Source organism: Lasioglossum baleicum, chromosome 15 (assembly GCF_051020765.1).
Source record: "Lasioglossum baleicum chromosome 15, iyLasBale1, whole genome shotgun sequence".
Lineage (NCBI taxonomy): Eukaryota > Metazoa > Arthropoda > Insecta > Hymenoptera > Halictidae > Lasioglossum > Lasioglossum baleicum.
The window spans coordinates 11,260,354-11,280,365 of record NC_134943.1 but is presented as its reverse complement, the minus strand read 5'-3'; the positions used below and the strand labels follow the sequence as shown (position 1 = coordinate 11,280,365).

The following is a 20,012-nucleotide window of genomic DNA, read 5'->3' as shown; positions in this document are numbered from 1 at the left end:
TCGCTCGCGGGACAACGACGTTAAATACAATCGCAAGTACAACTCGAGTTTACACTGGGATGATCCCTAAGGGTACGAAATTTGGCACTCTGTCCTCCCTCTTTGCAACACACGCACACATGCACACTCGCATACACGCACTCTGTTATTCGCACGACTCGCTCTCACCCGGTTCTGTCAAACTATGTACACTCTAACCTCGGATTAAAAGAGATCCTCTCGCCCTTCGGAGGACGCAGGATGGCCGATCCATGGGTCACAGCCACGGACCACAGTCTTCGATTCTTCTCGGTTATTTATTTACACGATCAAGGGGGAGGGACGCGGGGGTTGGATGGGGGTTACAATGTGTTCTATGGCAAGATGCAACTGCGCGGACGCGTCGACAACGATCGAACGGCCGGAAGCCGCCCCCTTTTTTCTATCTCTCTCTCTCTCTTTCTCTCTCTTTCTCTCTCTCTCTCTCTCTCTCTCTCTTTCGGGCTGATCAAATCTCGTCGGGGAAATCCCGGAAACATTCTCGGTGTCCTTTTCTGCACGACATTCAACTGAGGAACTATGGTCAAAGTATGAAAGGAGCGGCGGCGATTCCGTCGAAGGGAACGAATCGGTTCGACGACACTCGAACTTCTACAGCGTCCCCGTTTCCGCCGGAAACTCGTCCATTTAGTTTCCCGGGGAACAATGCCTCCATTAGCGAGCTTCCGCGGTTGCCCTGACCTCGCGCAATTCCATCGGTTCCAGGGACTATGTATGTCAGTCGTACCGACAGCGGAGTCTTCGGCGATTCCCGGGACTTGATTATTTGGAAGTGCTGTGCACCATCGCCCGTTCAAACTTCTCTTTGCGGATCGATTCGATTCTTGATCTTTGGATTTCGCGCGATTCCGACGGCTCCGTAGAACCTCCGCAACTCCCACGACGTTTTGGTATTCTCAGAAAACCTTCCAGGGACGTCATTCTGCTGCAACTGTTTCTGCACCGAGCACCGACTTCGACGATCAACGTTCAGCTTGCAATTATGGTTCCAAATCTTTTCGCTGGAAGCAATTCCAGCAACTGCATCCTCTCGCCCACGTGTCACGCGATCTACGTCCGCGGTTACCTGACAATTTTTCATCGAGTCCCTGTTTCCGACTCTGGGGCTGGTTCTCTGCCAGGATCGCGATTCCATGGGAGCTCGATCCTTGTCGAACGATCGTAATCTCGTGCGACGGTGTCCTCGTCGGTCAGACGGGATTCCTGGCGCTTTAGTCCAGGCAGAGAACGTCTAGCTACGCCTCGGAACCGCTCGAGCACTCCTCCGCCTCCGGATCGATGTGCTCCTCTTCCTCCTCCTCCTCGTGGTGATAGTCACCGGTCTCCTGCTGCCACTTGCTCACGTGATGCGTGTTCTTGTTGTTACTGTTGTTGTTCGCGTTTCCACCCCCACCTCCTCCTCCTCCTCCGCCTCCACCTCCGCCACCTCCACCGCCGCCTGATTGCTGTTGAGCTTTTGCCTCCTCCTCCTGCTGCATCCGCTTGTGTTTCGTCCGTCGGTTCTGGAACCAGACCTTCACCTGCAACAAGAAATTTCGCTCTGGTTAGTTCTATGTTGGTTCTTCGTTTTTCTATGTTCATGCAGTTTTCAATTTTTGTTGGCGAATTTTAGGGGGAAGTGGAGTAAAATGAAATCTTATTTTCTGCGGTGGTAGCCTTCGCAGATGTGAAGTAAATGAATATTGTACTAAATTCTGTCGAATTTTGTGTTCTAGCAGATTTCGAACATTTTCGGAAGCCATAAATGCATAAAGATCCGCAGTCTAATATACAGTGTGTGTAAAAAGTATTCGTACGCCCTTTAAAACAGAATAACTTTTTTATAATTGTATCAAACAACCTGATTTTTTTATAATCAATTAGAAGCATTGGATTACGAAATGATATCCAACAAAGATTTACCAAAAATGATAATTTACAAGATTACATGCAAAAACAAGAAAGGCATTTTTTAAAACTATTATTTGGGCCCTTAATGAAAATTTAAAATATATGTTTTGTAGATCTATGTTAGTTATACACATACTGACAATTTCATCGAATTGATTGGTGCAGGAAAAAACGACACGCATCGAAGGATGTACGATTTTGCGGATTTTAAGCAGGAACTGATCAAAAGTCCTGTAAAACTACGATTTTCACCATTTTTAACCGCTCGTAGCTCGTGCGTATGTTAATCGATTACGATGAAATTTTCAGCATGTATGTAACTACTATATGTAGATCTACAAAACATATATTTTAAATTTTCTATAAGGGCCCAAATAAAAAAATTTTTTAAAATCCTTTTTTTATTTTTGCATGTAACCTTATAAATTATAATTATTTGGAAAATCTTTTTTACGTATCATCTCGTAAACCAATGCTTCGAATTGATTATACAAAATCAAGTCGTTTGGTACAATCATGAAAAAGTTATTCTATTTTAATTATAGTTTGTTTCACAAAAATGATTTATGTAGATTTAGATTCTGTTTGTATTTCGTTTATAAATTTTTGATTGCTACGATTAAAGATGATTGTCTCTCATCAAGTCAAATTTAGTTCTTTATTAAATATGCATTACATTGAAGAATTAAATCCTTAATCCTCCGGGATTGAAAATGCATGAAAACGGATTTAATGAAAACATTGTAAAGATTGGGAAAATCTAAGAACACTGTTATGTAGTTTTCAACGTATACAAATGACAATTATATCTCCAATAAAGAAAATTGGAAGTAGATTTAGCGGTCCACCGCCGACCCAACTCGATCCACCCTCAAATTCCACCGTCTCAGCTACAATGCACACAAAGCATGTTTATAAACAGTTTCGACAGTGTCGCAGGACGATCGTCGAGGATCCTGCACGTGTGATCCGCCGCCGGTTAATCCGGGTCTTGTCAAAACCACGTCGGATCCTCTGTTAGCCAAACATTCGTGCCCCGTCTTCCACCCCCTTCGCGTCGCGGGAACGACAATGCCGATTTCACGCGTTGATAGCTCGAAAATGGAGTCCATTCAACCCTTCTCTCGCAGGAAGCGCGACCAGGACAATGCGTATCTAACAGTCAATTCGAGGACAATGCGGGGTTAGCTCAGCCCTTTCGCTGCCTGTTTCATCCCCCTTTTTTCGCGGCGGGGTTCCGCGTCACCTAACCCGAACCATTGTAACCGGATACACTCCGTTTAGGGGTGGCTCTTCGATACAGCCTGGATGCTCCTAACTAGTTGCCACTTAATTTGGCGAGGAGGGTTCCCTCGACTTGTGTACGGCTCGGTGAATCGATCAACGAAACGACGAGCGTCGTTTACGTTTTATTGCGGTGTGATTTCTTGCGCGAAGCTAATACACCAAGTATCCTTCGAAAAAAGAGCTGAACGAATATTCTGCTGTTTCCGTTTGATCGAAGACGTAATTCTACGGAGCGTTTGCCGAAAACGAGGCCGGATGGGAGCCGCGTCGGCGTTGGCCGGTCGAATAAAATCGTTGGTCGGTACGGCGGCATAAATCGTCGAAGCTGTTGGAAGCTTTTATGCGATTTTTACAGCCCGCGCCCCCGTAAAATACTGGCGTGGATTGCGGGGCTCTCCTACGCGGCCGGTGACGGAGGGTAAACTCGGTTAAACCGAGTGTAAATCCAGCTGGCACGAGTGTGTAAATCCACCTTTAGTTTCGTCGAGAGAATCACGCAGACATCGGCGGAGGAACGGAGACAGAGTTGTGCGAGAACAAAAGAGACAGAGGGCGAGAGAAATAGAGTCAGAGGGTGAAAAAAATATATAAGGGGTGAGAGTAAGAGGGTGGCAACATAGACAGAAGCTAACGGAAAGCAAGAGCAGCCGTAGGATGAGAGAAAGAGGGACAAGTTGTGCGACCGAGGAGGGGGATGAAAAGGGACGGTAGAGGGGTAGCAGGCGACGACGAGCTGATCCTGGGGGTAGCGAAAGGGGTGGCCAGGGTTTCCGCGTGCGTCAAGATCCGCCAATCGGGTTTCAGGACCGCTCGCGGTCACCATGGCAACCGGCTCGGGGGACACAGGGTGATTACGAAATGGGGGTAACTCGATTAAACCGTGCGACGAGGGTCCTGCTGGGAGTGTTAGGCGAGCCGGGCCGAGAGGGTGACCGGGGGATGGGAGAGCTGCACACGGAGCGTCGTTAACCGGGGCCGCTCACTATTTGCCCTCTTAATCATCCGTTAAGTGCCACAATCCTCGAAAAGTTCCCCGGGGCACACAACCCCCCAGAAATTTCCCGTCGATCGTGCTTTCTCTCTCGCCTGGCCTCGTTCGCTGCCGCCATTAATTCCGCGGCTAATTGCTCGTGGTATTTGGCAGACGGTTATACTCCCCGGCCGGGATTAGGCGATCGTTTATCCGCCGGCGAAGATTGCGCGCCGATGCCGAGGGTCGCTCGCGAGAAATTTGTTGTATCGATCCTGCGACTAGTTTCAATTGGTCCGGGTGTGCTCTGGGAACCAGAGCTCTCTCGTTCATCGGATTTTCATGGAAATTTCTAGAGATTGCCTCGGAACATTTCTCAATTGATCAATTCCGCCCACTAATTAGACCAAACCAGCACAGCACGGTAGAGCTCGCTTTACAAGATCGTGAAAGTAATAGAGACGGGGTCCAGAAATCGTGTGGTTTTCAAGGGCGGTTAAAGGACGTCCGCGAAATCCATAAAACTCAAGGCAAGAATAATTTCGCGTAGCGATTAACAGGACGACGATCGTCTCCGTATAAATCGCGGCCAATAACAAGACTCGGAGGATGCCGGGAGAGACGCGGCGCGATAAAGTCCGACGGCGGCCATCTTGGCCCGATTTATGGAAACGCGGTTCAATAAATTGCGACAATGTCTCCGCCGGTTTAATTACGATAAAACCCGGCGGGCTCGGTCGTCTCGAGACGGTTCGTTCTCTCTCTCTCTCTCTCTCTCTCTCGGCAGCGTTCAAGATCGACGGCCCGGAGAGAAAACTGCGAGAGCACAATCGCGGTATTAATTTCCATTAGCGTGTATCCAATTTCCTGCGCGCAGCACCGCGTCGCGAAAATAGCGAATATCGCCGCGCTCGCGCCGCCAATAAACGTAATTATATTTAACAGTGGACGTAAAAGGCTCCGATAGATTAGGCCCGGATACCCCCCGCCGTCTTTCTCCTCTTTATTCCTCTCGCTCTCCCATTTTTCTGTCTCCCTTCTCCCCCTGGCTGCTCGGACACGCCTCGCCACGTTTGACGATTTCGCGAGATGGAACGAGATCGACCGGACGCGGACGCAATTAGCGTATGAGTTATTAATCGGACTTAATTGAATCCCGCGATTACCTCGCTCCGAGACACGCTCGTTTCGACGGGTTTCTTCGGTCGATGGGAGAAACTGCGCCGCCACTTCCGGATCTCGCTTTTTCGTCGGATTTGCACGTCCACCTCGATCTTAATAGGGCATTACGTGTTATTTATCGAGCAGGGAAACTCATGCTAATTTGCTTCTCGTGGGCGACGTCTGATATACGGAGGTGGTTAAAAATTGATCAACGTTTTAATTAACTCCTTGCCCTGCGATTTATTTTACGGTTTCAGTGATCAGAACATTTTTTTAGGTCTCGTAATTTATATGTTCTCCAATACATTAGCAAAATCAAAACAGAATTTTATTTCGGTTTAATTATAAACATTCATTTTTATCGGAATCTGTTCAGAATCTTCATCACGAGTCAGACACGATATCGTCAGGCAATTCAGCGGATTCAAGAACGATGAAAGAAGATCACTAAAGGTACACCCCTTCGCTAGCGACCTGACGTCCTCGTCAAAGGAAATCCCAAGCAATTCCGCCTCAGCGGCAGCTCCTAGCTTTCCATACATACATCAGCGTGTGTATAGTGATCGCGACCAGTCGGCGTAGTTTCTCTAAACAGGGCCGGCATGGGAACGGCCAAGCGATTCCGCGGCAGATAAACCGATCGGCAATGGAACACGTTTCGCGATTCGTGGTTCTGTCTCGATCGATCGAATTACCCGGTGGATTACGTGCCTTAATATCAATCGGCGGCGATCGGACCGCGTTAAACATCCGCGCCGCCGATCGGAAAACCGAGCCAGGCTCGTTGATCCTCCTCGATCCCTCGTAGACAACCGAGAAACCTGGTTCGCGGTCTGAGGAAACGGATCGGCGGAGAACAGAAAACGTCGATCCCGGCGAACAGATAACGAGTTAGGATAACGCGTGTACGTACGTACACAGGATGAGAGAGGCTCGAAAAGCGATCACGTTCACAGATCCAGCCGGGAGCCGCGTAATTGAAGCTGTTCCCGGAACGCGTCTAAGTGACAGGTGAACACCTTATACGCGTAACCAACGAACACGTGACAGTCGTCACGTATAGTCGGGTGCAGCATCCTTTGCTAACCGTTTGAGAATCGCAGCTAGTGCATTTGTTTACCTTTACTGACTCGACGAAGGACTGGACGCGGAGTGTGTAGGTCTGGGACGAGCGTCGGAACGCTCTTTGGACGCACAGCTGTGTGCCAACGGGAAAGTCCTCTCTCGCCGTCACGCGGCACCTGCCCCCGTCATCCGGAAAGGAAGGAGCCGCCCGAGTATCCGCTGACTCGAGCCATATTTGCGTTTCGGATACTGCGAGAGCTCGGACGTTTGATAACCAACGTAATTGGACGGGTTGATTGGCTGCAAGCTTTTGACCACCTTGGCCCTTGCTCGCAGCCAGCAGCCGAGCCGAACCCACCAAAGTGTATCTGCGAATCCTGTTAACCCCTTCCTCGTGTCAATTTATGGGGGTAGTCTCGTTTCCAGGATTGCAAGGGTGCGGCATGCACCTTCTCATTTCTAGATAATGCAACGGTGGGGTTTTTCAGTAGTCAAAAGATGAAAGATCAATCTGGGCCGCAGTCGCCCTCAAAGTCGCCTTATTGGAGATCCTTTTGAAGAAGACAATTTTCCCGAAATAAAAAAATTATACCGTTCTGCTATTCGTAGGTAAATTTGCCCGAAACTTCGTGACTTCTATTCGTTTAATGCGAAACGCATAACCGGAAAACCTAAGATTGTAAATAAACCAATTTGAATAAAAGAACAGCGAGAAATAACTGTTTACCTTGTTATTTCGTCGATCTTTTACGGACAGATTCAGTTCGCGAAATGAGGGACGGATGAGGGTTAAGGGGTTGACGCTACCGTAAAATAAGGGATGAAAGAATCCTCTCCCCACTCCGGACAGGCTGGCGAGCGAGTACAGGAGAGAAGAACAGCAAGGGGTGGATTTTTTCGGGCGTCGCGTCCTCGGTTCCTACGGCCGAATAAAATCTCGGGGGTTGCAACCCCCCTGGCCAATCGCGGCGTGCTACGCTGACCCGTAATCCCCCGGGGGCTGGCCAGTCACGCTCGAAACATTATTTTTAATCCCCGCCGACTATACGCAACCCTGTGCACGTCGACGGCCATGCAACCCCCTGTGCCTCCCCGAAGCGATCGGCACGGCTAAATAAACCGGAGGATATTATTTTTCAATTGTCGACGGGCACACAGGGACGGCGCGTCCGTCCATGCCCGTGTGTTTTGTTAGGACGAAATTGAGCGTGATCGCGCGGCGAACGCCAGACAATTTCACCCGGATACACCTTTCCGCGTGCACCCGTTTTATTATCGCCGGACAAACCGGAATCGGCATTCGTTCCGTTCGATTCTGCGGAACGATCGCGTGCGAAAATCGCTTAAGATCCGCGCGAACGCACCGACGCAAACGAATAAAAAGCAACGTCGAGCCTCAATCAGCTTCTCCTCGCTGAAAAGATTGCACACCTTCGAGAATCCGTCCTCGTAAACAGCCTCCAGCTGATCGACGATCGTGAAAATGAGCCGATTACGGTGATGGCGAAATTATAAGACAGAAATTATAACGGCTCTCTCATTCTGGTTCTATTAAACAGCATTGTTTCGTCAATTAATTTATGAACGTGTCCGATACAATTAAATAACCCTGTTTCATATGTACCCATAAATATTTGAACACTGAATAAAGTTAATGTTGAAATAACAAGCACTATTCAATTCATTTAGTTTAAACTCATTTTTTTTTCAATTTTCACTTGGACCATTTTCATAATTATGAGAACATATAAAAGCAATATTAAACCCATGTATGCCAGTCATTTATAAAAATTTGTCAAACGACCCGATTATAAATTACGGCACTTCTAAAAAATTCTCAAATAAATTGGAGCTCAACCCGGATCTTATATTCCTTCGAAAACAATTAAATATCGTGACAGATTTGCATATTCGAGATGAATATTTGATGTATAAATCCTACGTCCAGCTAATTAAATTTCATATTTTCAAAGAAACAATTAAGTACTGCGATCGAAAATTTTTAATTTTTCTAGTTGTCCGAGTCGTGAGAGAACAGGGTTTTTCTTCGGAAATTTCCCTTGATCTCCACCGAAAAAACAGTCTGTACGCTTATTGAACATCCGCCATAGGGGATGATTCGCAGGGGTTGAATCCACGTTCCAACCAATCCAGCGACGCGACGCCGAAAAGGGGACTCCGACGAACACATTTTTCCCCGTCGCTCTGTATTTACCGATTCTTTTTTTCTCGCGAATAAAACGACTGGATTTCAAAGAGGATTAAAAATAGGGGATGATATTTTGCTAACAAAATATCGGGATCGTGACGATTCCGATCGGGACGTGGACACCTGCGTGGATTAGCCAGGTATAGCACTCGTAGAGAGAAAACAGCGAGCCAATAATGGAGCAGGACTGATCAAATATTGGTCTTGAAAGCTCGGTCAATAATAACGTCAATATTTATGTATAGAAAAGAAAATGGAATCGGTGCAGAGACACGATCCGCCGATAAAAACGTGCAGAGAAAGTTAATCAAAAACTGGATGATCAAGATTACGTCAATATTTGTTACACAAACACCGAAACACAATTATCCTGCCCCGGTGTAATTTAATTTATTGGGTACGAAATCCGACACGCGGAGCTACCGACAAACAGAATTTTTTTAGCTGTCGAAATTTTTGATCCAGTTTTCCCATCCAATTTTCATCCAGTGACGTATCAAAATCGACAGCATTCTCGCGTTACTTTAAACACAATAAACTTCGCACTTGCCTCCGTTTTATTAGGTCATTCGGAGAGTAATTTCATTTTTCTGCGGATAAAATGCTAGAATATAAAAGTCGATAGAATTTAGTACAATTGTTATTTATTTTGGATCTGCAGAGGCTGTTCCCACTAAGAATAGGATTTTATTTGACTCCAATTTCTTGAATTTGATTATAAAAATTGCAACCGAGAAAAAGAAACCGAACTGAGTTTGCAAACGACCGAATGACTTGTACAACATAGCTCGCTGTCCTTGGGAGTGAAAAATCGAGGATTTAAACGCAAGATGGCGGTGTTAGAAATCTGGTTCGGGCGATTGGTCAAAGTCTGGATCGACCTCCCGCGAGTGCGTTCTCGTCCCGAAGTGTAACGATTTCTTCTCCCGATCTCGAATCGGCTCTCGGTTGCTTCCTCGAGTGGTCGAGGCCCGACAGTATGCACACGAAGTCGACGACACACGACAGTGACATGCCAGGATCGTGACGAGAAAACCAAACCGAGGAAGAAGGTGGCCTCCCCACCGTGTTTCGCCACAGCCTCGTCCCATGCCAAAAGGGATGTGAGAGGAGCGAGAACACAGAGAAAAGAGGATCGGCATCATGGACGAGAGCTGGTGAGCCACCGCGCCTATCGTTTACGCCGATCGTTCGAATCGGGAATCGTTCGCGGTTCGGTCCCCTTTGACCAACCGGGGTCCACCCTTTGAATTCTCCGATCGTTTGGAAACCGACCATGCCCCCTACGGGATATGACTTTTTCGAAAGAATGTATTTGGTATTGGGACGATCTCGCCGGGGCTCTCTTCATTCGTGCGTTAACACGTTTCGCTGACGCGTCTGCCATATACGGACGACACAATGCTCTGCGTCCGCCATCGGGAATACTGCTTCGAAAATACCTTGCCTAATCACACTACTCCCCGGCGCAACAATCGACCCACAACTGAAATTGTCGATCTCGAAATTTACCCTCGGGTTCTACAATTATTGACACTAAACCTGGCGGCCGCTAAAAGCGATTAAAATGTTTCAGCTTATGAAAATGACAGGGCAATTGTTTTTTAAATATGTGCTTGGATAAAGTATAATCAAATCAAATTAAGAAAATCATATAAAATATAAATATTTGAGGTTGGAAGAAAAATCAAAGAAACAATGCAAAGGGTTAACATTCGACCGACTAATTGGCTTTTTAAAATCAGTACTTCCAGTCTCCAAAATCATTTACAATACGCCATTCAAACGGGGAATAATTGAAAAGGAAGTGCAATGTGCTGAAACAAGGATTCCGGCAGACTGGAATCAATGTCTCCAGAGAAACGTTCCGCGGAAATTGAAAGGACTACAATTTTGCTTGTTAAATCCGCTGCTTCCAGAAAACAGCTTCCCCAAAGTGCGGAGGAAAGAAACGACAATTGAATGAAACATGGACGGTAGAAGGAAACACTAACTCAGTGTAGGTATCGTCTACGGAGTACCGAGTACAGATAATTGTAGCGCCCGCGCTCGTTCGCGCGGAGACTTGAATGCCCGCAGTGGTACTCCGATCGAGAGCGGGGAAACGATTATGGTCGCCGTGGATTTGCATCCGTTCGCGACTAATCGCTACAACGTATTTACCGGGCATTATAGCGGCTGGTTCGAAACGAGACCAGTCCTCTCTCTCCCTCTGTCTGCGTATGTAGAATCGACTCGCGGACAGTTTACGAGCTGGTTAACGTCCCGCAATAAAAACGGTATTGCCTGTCTCGTATTCTACGGTCCGCGGGCCACGGGAGAAGGAACGATCGGAAGAACAATGGGTAATTAAAGCGGGATTTGCATGGCGGACCACCTCCCTCTCCCCCGTGACACACATAAGGCCACTATCGTTCGATCGGGGCGCGAGAAAAATCAGACAGGTTATAATTAGACCGCGGATCTCTGCGCGAAATAAAAATGTTTATGTTGCTTATTAGTCGAGCGTCGATCTTTATGCTGAATAAAATTTGTCGGCATCAATTACGGGGAACTGCAGCCGTGCATTAATTCCTCCGTTCACTCTCGATGCTTTTTACTTGAGTTTCCTTCACCCCGATATTATAGCTTCATTATTTCAATTATTCCCAAAATTCAAAAGACAGTAAGCGTGACCTCATTGTAACAATACATCGAATAAAATAACTTCCGCGTACCTCGCACACATACGCCAGCAACAAAAATACATCCAGTTAATTTTCCATTAAAAGAAACAAGCCTCGCACGCGAGAAAAGAAGCTTCGGCACTACAATCAGTCTGTCGTAGGGTACCCGGATCGGGAGTGGATAGAAAAAAAAGAGGATAGAATTAACAGACAATTAGCGGATAACAGTAATTAACTTATTGGTATGCGGCCGGGCTAAAACGGTTTGCAACCGTCCGTCGATCGTTAATTCCTGTTGAAGCCGAGGGCGTCGTGACGCTGACGATCCTCAAGGTGTTCGCGAGCGCGCCAATCGAAACTATAATTAGCGTGTAATGGTGGGGGCAGTCCGCGGAATCGGTCGCATAATTGCGGCCAGGAAGAGGAGGCCACGTTCACATACAATATATCGGATGACAGCGCATTCGCAATGCTTTATTCTTAGTCCAGCGACGACACGCCTCATTATGCATAGAGAATCCGCACGCGGCCTGCATAATATGCAAAACTCCTTCCATTACCGTCCACGGGCGAACGTAATACGCCGGCCCGAAAGGGTACACGCACGATTCGACGGGAATAACAGGTCTTCCCCGATATTATACGTATATCGCGTTTCTACGTGTACGCACACACTCTGTCTCTCCTTCTCGCTCTCTTCGCGACTCTTTTTCTCTCCCCCTCTCCGTTTCGTGGTTTTGCCTTTTTCGCCTCTTTCCTCCTCGCCTCCTCCGTCGTCAACGACCCGGTCGCGGGAACGCGGAATTTCGAGAAACCGAACGGTACAGGCCGTGATTCATCGAGCGAGGCGTATTCCGCGAACACGTAAACCCGTCGCGAATACCCCCCTCTCTCTCCCGCCCTTCCTTCGATTTCGTTCGCTGAATTTGCAAATTTTTCCAACTCCTCTTCGTAGGAGATACTTCGTCACACGTAACTGTAACTTTCCTTCCAACGTTACTTACAAGGATTATATAATTTTTATTTTATTTTAATCCCACTTGTCTCGCTTTCTTTCCTGTTGACGGTTTCCCTTGCGGCATCACAATGAGACTCTTGTGACGCAACTAAGCGTGGTCGACGATGTGCACCGTCGATAATAATATCAATTTTTATCAGGACCATTTTCTGTTTGAATAGGTAATTTCGAGATTTTTCTGGTACCTTATTTTTGGATAAAGGTTTTTAATGATCTTGTGGACGAACAATCTGGACAACAATTTGTACATTCTTCTTGCAATTTGATTGTAATTTTCTTTTCACATTCTTCTTGAAATTTCATTCTAATTTTCTTTTCACATTCTTCTTTAAAATTGTAATTTTTCACATTCTTCTTGCAATTTCATTCTAATTTTCTTTTCACATTCTTCTGGCAATTTCATTCTAATTTTCTTTCGACATTCTTCTTGCAATTTCATTGTAATTTTCTTCTCACATTCTTCTTGAAATTTCATTGTCATTTTTTTTCACATTCTTCTTGAAATGTCATTGTCATTTTCTTTTTACATTGTTCTTTTATTTCATTCTAATTTTCTTCTTTTCTGCAATTATCATCACGTTTGCACAAAATCTGGACACATGTCTCCTCGTTCGACCGTCCGAAAAGACAACATGAAATCGCCTGGATGAACGAACCATTGGATACTATTCTCCAGTGTTATTTTAATGTATTCTACTATTATTTTCAGTTTGTCTTGCAAATGCTTATTGACAACGCCAGTTGACATTGTCCCCTTCTATTTTACGACCCGAGCGAGCATTTAGAAATCACGCGCGACCGTTCTCGCGTGGCAGTTAAAAGTAATAAAGTAGTCGAGCTATGTTTCATTGTTTTCCAGTTACCCGGCTCGCTGCTTTGTATTCAAGTAATTCACCGGCGTTGTTGTGACATTGTTTCTTAACGATATGGCGTTTGACTTGAATGTAATTCGAGAAAGATCGCGACGCTGTGGTAAAGGAATCGAAGAAACGAGAATAATCTACATCATCGTGTATCACAGCTACGATAAATATGACTAGTAAATCGTTCCTTTCAATAACCGGTTAATTCTTCAATCGTGACATCCAATTACGGTGTAATTGCCGCTACAAACAACAAACTGTGTATATAACTTCGAAGTCTAAAACACACAGCGCTATCTCCGAATTATTACACCTACTGTGACTGACTTTATGTTGCTGTCTATTACTATCTCAAACAGAAATAAATTTATGATCCATACGTTAAACAAGACACGTTGACAAGAACGTTAAAAAATTCGTTTAAAGGAAATCCAGGAGGCGCAAATAAATATGAAGAATATCGAACCACTCTAAAACTTTCCGATCTCAAAACAAGCACATTAGCAAACAAAAGTGGTCATGAATATTATCTTCCTAGCTTAAATAGTCGCTTCGAAGTCTCCGCTATTGACACAGCTGAGGAGCAAAACTCTGAAACGTAGCCCAAGCACGTCATCAGGAGTGTCCTGCTTTGTATGCATTCGGCACACATGGCAATTTGCAAAATCCCCAATTCCGTCATTACAGCATCAATCTTCTAACCCGGGAATTTACGCGAAGCACCATATCCCGCGGATGATGTAGACGCTAAAAGCGAGAAGCTACTGTCGGACCGTTCACACCCTAAAAATTCACTTAAAAAACGATAGGCTGCTAGCAGCTAATCCGTTAAACAGCTTGGAAACGGTTGAACAAAAGAACGATCTAGCAGACAATGTATCAGACGATCATGACTGGGATCATGAACCGCTGTAAAGAAGGGGCTAGCCTATGGGGAGCCAGCGAAAAGGCTGGCCGGGTGGCAAACCCGTTATCATCGCCAATTTGCACCACTGTTCAACAGCCGAATTCGATTAGATACGTCTCAGTGATCTGGCCGGAGGTGTTGGCAGAAAACGCGGGCAGAAAAGGTCCAAATAGAACGAAGGGAGAAGGGCAAAGAGAAGAAGAGCGACTTGGAAGAAGAAGAGGAGGAGCATGAAGCAAAGAAGAAGAGGGGAAATAACGCCTCGAGCAACATCGACAATGTTCTCGCGGGTCGATGCGGACCCGGCATTACGCCTTGACGAAATGACGAAGAAAAGAACCGCGGCTGCGGACCGCGAGATTATAAGGTTGTTAACGACGCGCGCGGTTCTGTTCTCTGCCAACTGAAACTCGATGCAAATTACGGCGTAATATACAGGCCGGCATGCTAATAACGTTCCAGTAAATATCACCGAGCGATCCGCGCCGGGAATACCGGCCGAGGACGCGTTCATTTTGCCCGCGAGACCGCGACGCTTCTTCTTTTTCAATGCGCCTAATGTGATGGAAAATCGGAGGCCGCGATCGACTCGCGCCGTTGCCTTTTGCACGGGATACGCCAGCGGAACTGATGAGCCCTTGCACAGTCTTGAGCTTGTTACGCCTTACATTGTACCATTAACCTCCGTTTTACCATTTTTACCTTTACAGGATCTGGCAACCCTCGAATCCTCTACCGTTCTCCTAAGTACACGGCTGACCGTCTTCGAGACCGTTTACAGCATCATTTGCCAATGTTTTCAAACGATTTTCCCTTTTGTTATAAACGCATAAAATCCGCTGTCTAATTATCGCTTTCGCTAGTCCACTCGTCAGTTATATTCTAAAGATGTTCGATGTTTATAGAAATATTCGAATTGGACCGCAGATGTTACGCATTCCTGGGATAAATAAATTGCTGAAATTTTCTGCGATATACATATGTACACGTTAAAGATAAGTACATAGCACGGTTTTATCTAATTGGCGATCATCGAAACACATGTTATGCGGGACACTATTTATATGTAATTACAGAGCCACTGAAACATTGGTTACATTGTATATGTATAATATTGCTCCTTGTTCATTCGAGATGCATATATTCGTCAGGAATAATAAATGTTCACCTTGCAGCTGCAGGCTTCCCAAAAATAAATGTAAATAAGTGCAAGTGCAAAGAGGAATTAGAAAAATCATGTAACACGTATACTGGTACCTACATCGTTTGGTAGCAGAACTTAATTGGCCACTAATTTTTGGATTTATTTCAAGGTTTCTTTAGCATAGGGAATGATGTACAAATATACGTGGATAAAAGTGGCGCGGCTCGTTCGTTTGGGCTCACACGTGATCGCCATTGTCCCCCGTGACAACGAAAGCGAAAAGACAGTTCTCTGTCGTCCTGCTGATAACCAGCAATTAACAGAATGATTTACGGACCCGCCACGGACCGGTGCTCTGGCCATGCTCGACCGATTATTTTGTAAACGGCGCGGCGGACAGGTAGGCGAACAGGCGTCGCGACCAAGTCTGATTTACTGCTGACCCTCTTTTCTTTAATTATCCACGTTAATGGCGACCCGCGATCGAACATCGGAAATTTCGGCAGTATCGAGCGGCGCGACTGCCATATTGGTACGCGTACTTCCCCCCCCCAATTTTAATTCCGAGTAATTAGCAGCCAACGAGAAGCGAACTGTCTGATTTGCAAAAATGCAGAAGTACAAGATGTATTCAGTGAGAAACGTAAAACAGTGATGAAGTAATTTCATCACCCTAAAGTACAAAAGCGCAGTAATTATTAGATAAAATTAGATAAATGGAGAAACACAAAATATATTCAGTCCGAAGCGTACGAGAAAAGTACAAACGAGCAGTGAAGATAAAAATAAAAATATAGTTGAATGAAGTCAACAACCATTTGCGTTCAGCGACCATTTTGGTTGCAGGAGACTTTTTGAAGGATGCCGCCAGGTTCGCGATAATAGAAGATGAAGAAATACAAAATATATTCGGTAAGAAACGTAAAAGAATGATGAAGAGCAATGAAAATGTGAAATAATAATATAGTCGACTCGAGTCAACAATTTTCGCGTTCAGCGACCATTTTGGTTGCAGGAGAGTTTGTGGAGGATGCCGGGAAGTTCGGCGATATTCGTCGAGCCGGAACGACAGCCCGGAAGTCGTGGATGCAGAAGAGTTCCATCGCCCGAGCGCGTAGCCAATTACAGTCACGACAAACTTGTAATTAATTCGCGGCGAAGAAACTTTATCCGGTCGAGGATGATCGATTAATCACCGCGCGGACCGTACAAATTGATTAAATCGCTTCCCGGCGAGTGTGCAGCGATTATAAACGACTCGGCGATGTCCGAACTAATGAACGCGCTGAAACAGATTAGGGTCAAACCGCGGATTAAGCGTCGGCCACGAAAAATCGTTGGTTCCGCGATTCCTTCGCGTTCCGGGCCGCGATCGCGCGGTGGTTCCGCGTCTCGTTGCAACGCGACGCGATTAATCATCCGTCGCTCGTCTTTTTCCCCCTTCTTCATTTTCATTTTCGTCGTGTCGCGACGCGTGTGTGTCTGCGTCGCTGGATTTATTGGAGAAAGTAGCGGGGCCCGATCATTTTCCAAGCGACACGTCTCGCGGGTACACCGCGAATCATCAATGTTACGCAGGAACAGGCCGCGATTAATCATCAGGCGGGACGCTGATCAAAACCCGAGCCGGCGGGTTTATCGCCTTCCGGCGGCCTCCTAATCAATTAAAGTCGTCAGGCTTGTATCCACTCTAAAATCGAGACGATTCGGCCCATTAATCCCAACTCTACGACGCTCGAGAGCGTGGGGGCTCGTCGTGCAGGTGGGAGTACGCTGCTACTCGTATTGTTTGCTTGGATTTGCTTCTGTCATAAAGTTACGGAAAGACTCTTCTCAGAAATGAAGACTATTTTCGTTCTAGAAAGATCCTTATGAAGATGAACACCTTTTAAAGATCCCGTACAAATTCCTTCAAAGAAAACAATTTTGTGACGATCCTTTTGAAGCTCCTTTCGAGGAAGACAATCTTTTAAGGGCCTTACTGAAGACTCTTTTAAAGAAAACCATTTTTTAAGGACCTCATTAAAGACCCTTTCGAAGAAGACAATTTTTTAAGGATCTTTGGGAGATCCTTTCGAAGAAGACAAGTTTCTAAGGACCTCATTGAAAACCCTTTCGAAGAAGACAATTTTTTAAGGATCTTATTGAAAACCCTTTCGAAGAAGACAATTTTTTAAGAATTATATTGGAGATCCTTTCAAAGAAGAACAATTTTTTAAAGATCCTATTGAGGAAACTTTCGATGAAGACAACTATTTGATGATCCTTTTAAAGATTCTTCTGAGGAAGACAATTTTTAAAGACCTTACTGAAGACCCTTTTAAAGAACACAATTTTTTAAAGATCCCATTGAGGACCTTTTCGATGAAGACAATTTTTAAAGGACCTCATTGAAGACCCTTCGAAGAAGACAATTTTTAAGGATCTTATTGGAGATCCTTTCGAAGAAGACAATTTTTGAAGGACCTTACTGAAGACCCTTTCAATGAAGAAAATTTTTTAAAAATCTTTTTATAAATCTGTTCAATGAAGACAATTATTAAAAAATTCCTATAAAGAAGCCAATTTCGTACAGGTCTGTGTTACGTTTAACTGGCTGGCGTTATATAACACTTTCTAAATGGATCTCTGATGATTGAACGTACACCTCGAACATGTAGCAACCTATACGACAGGGTCGCTTCTTTTAAGCCGCGCTGTATACTATGGCACAGCAAGAAGGTATAGTGAGGTCGTGGCAACAGTTGAACAACAGGTCTCGCTACCCCGTCTTCTTAATTATCGTCGGAACACCGGTACACCTATGTGCGTCCGTGTGCGGTGTTCCTTGCGGTGTTTCCTTTTGGTTGTGCTCGGTTCCGCTGATGTCAATCATGTCCTCTCGGTCCGGTCACTTGCTTCTGATTTATAACCGTGTAACAGGTCTTGTTGGTCGCGCTGCAATAGTTCGAGGACAGTCTCGCTCGGAATTACACTTGACGGCTGGTTCTGGCGAGCGAACATCGAAAAATACAGATAACGCGCTGCGGTGCCTCGAGTCGCGTGTTGCGAACGTAGTCGGAAAATCTTTTTCCCCGATCGGCCGTATAGATCATTTCGGAGGAGAACTAATTTGCATCGGTGAGTGTGATAGCTGGTTTAATAGCTTTCAATTATCTTCTCGAGGAAAATTGATCGGTACTATTTTTTGCTTGTCCCCGGGATCCTTCGAGGCAGTTGTTTTAAATATTTCATGAAAAAGAGCTCCGCGTTATGTCTCATCCATTTAATTCAATGTTCGCGTCACGCGGAAACTTAATAGGAAAATGTTAATGCGCCAGTTAAATCTGCCGTACCATTATTTAAATTATTGTTTACATTATGTTGGCATCCGATCAATTATTAAACATTTTAGTGTTGTACGAGTTATTATATCAAAATTTCGTATCCACCAAATTCAAAAAATCTTTGAGAAGCAAAGGGTTAATCTAGTACTTCAAATTTCACCTACTTAATTTAGTGATCGTATTTCTGCATCGAGAAAGTAGATGGAATTATAAGGAAGTAAATGTCGAAATGGACACGCTGATAAAACTAAATTAAAATCGTGTCCCTTATTGATTAACAGAGACAAAGTACAGTCGAATGCTACTGTGTTCCCCGCCTAATCCATCCAATTTGTTTCTTGCTTCCTACTTCCGACTTGCAACCCACTTTTAATCGAATATTAATGAGCACAATCAATTCAGTGATCCAACAAAAAAAAAATATAAAAGGTATGACGCTCTGAATCGAAACATCGATGACAATCATCCAGAACGCGCCCCGCCATTGTGTCCAGCTGCTTCTCCTATCACGAGACTCTCATCTGTTTTGTTAATAGGCATCTTTTAATTACGCAAGGCTAACACACCGCGCTCTCCCGCTAATTGCGATGCGCAGGCTCGCTGCCCGCTGGTCAATAAAAAACACTATAAAAGTGCGTTTGCATAATGCGCACGGCGCGGCGTGGCCGGCCGTGAGCCGAGGGAAACAGGAGCAATCTTCTCTTTGCCCGGGATTCTATAAAATTATTTACGACCGAACTGCTGTATAAATATTAAGTTTCATTCAGTTCAGTGTGTCGGTTATTGGTGTGCCTGATGTCCTCGATCCACGAAAGGAATACGGACGGTACCAACTAGCTAATTTGTTGTATTGTTGTATTGTTATTAACCGAGAGAATGATTCTATCTGATTTTTGTTATAATTTTCTACAGGAGTTTATGCAATTTGCAATTTTTCCAGACGATTTTAAGTAGAGGGAACCAAATAAGGTATTATTTTCAGTGGTAGCAGGCTTTTTAGATCTGAAATATTGTATATCAAAATTTGACTAAATTCGAATGATATGTTCTTACATTTTTTGAAAATTTTCAGAAGCCATAAATGAATGAAGATCTCTCTCCAATGATAAGAGAAATGATAATCTTCCAGCACTTGGACAAATGTCGAGTGAAGATGGAGAAACGGGTCAGCAGGGACTCAGCCGTCGCGAATGGGATAAATCGATCGAATTTGACGTGGAAGAGACCGGTTCGTGACACGCGAGTGGAAAACCGAAGAAACGTCTGCGTGATCGCGATTCGCCGCCTCTAAAGTACGGCTCTAATGTATTCCCCGGGTAATTGCGGGGCTAATCGCACGTAATTAGGCTCCTAATGAGGGCCACCGGGTCGCGTGTAACGCACGCTCCGCTTTATGAATCCGAACAAGCGCGAGAACAAGGCGCACGGTGCCCTTGCAGCTCGCGCGTGTTGCTATATTCGAGA

The 20,012-nt window shown here is 45.3% G+C and overlaps 1 protein-coding gene across 1 annotated transcript in view; it reads right to left on the bottom strand.

Moving 5' to 3' along the window:
• Nucleotides 1–432: 432 nt before the first annotated feature.
• LOC143216258 (uncharacterized) overlaps nucleotides 433–20,012 on the bottom strand; it is a 47,129-nt gene continuing 27,549 nt past the window's right edge. Inside the window, exon 3 of the mRNA XM_076439139.1 lies at nucleotides 433–1,559. Within this exon, the coding sequence (XP_076295254.1) occupies nucleotides 1,275–1,559 (285 nt within the window). The 3' untranslated portion in view covers nucleotides 433–1,274. The remainder of the gene's footprint in view (nucleotides 1,560–20,012) is intronic.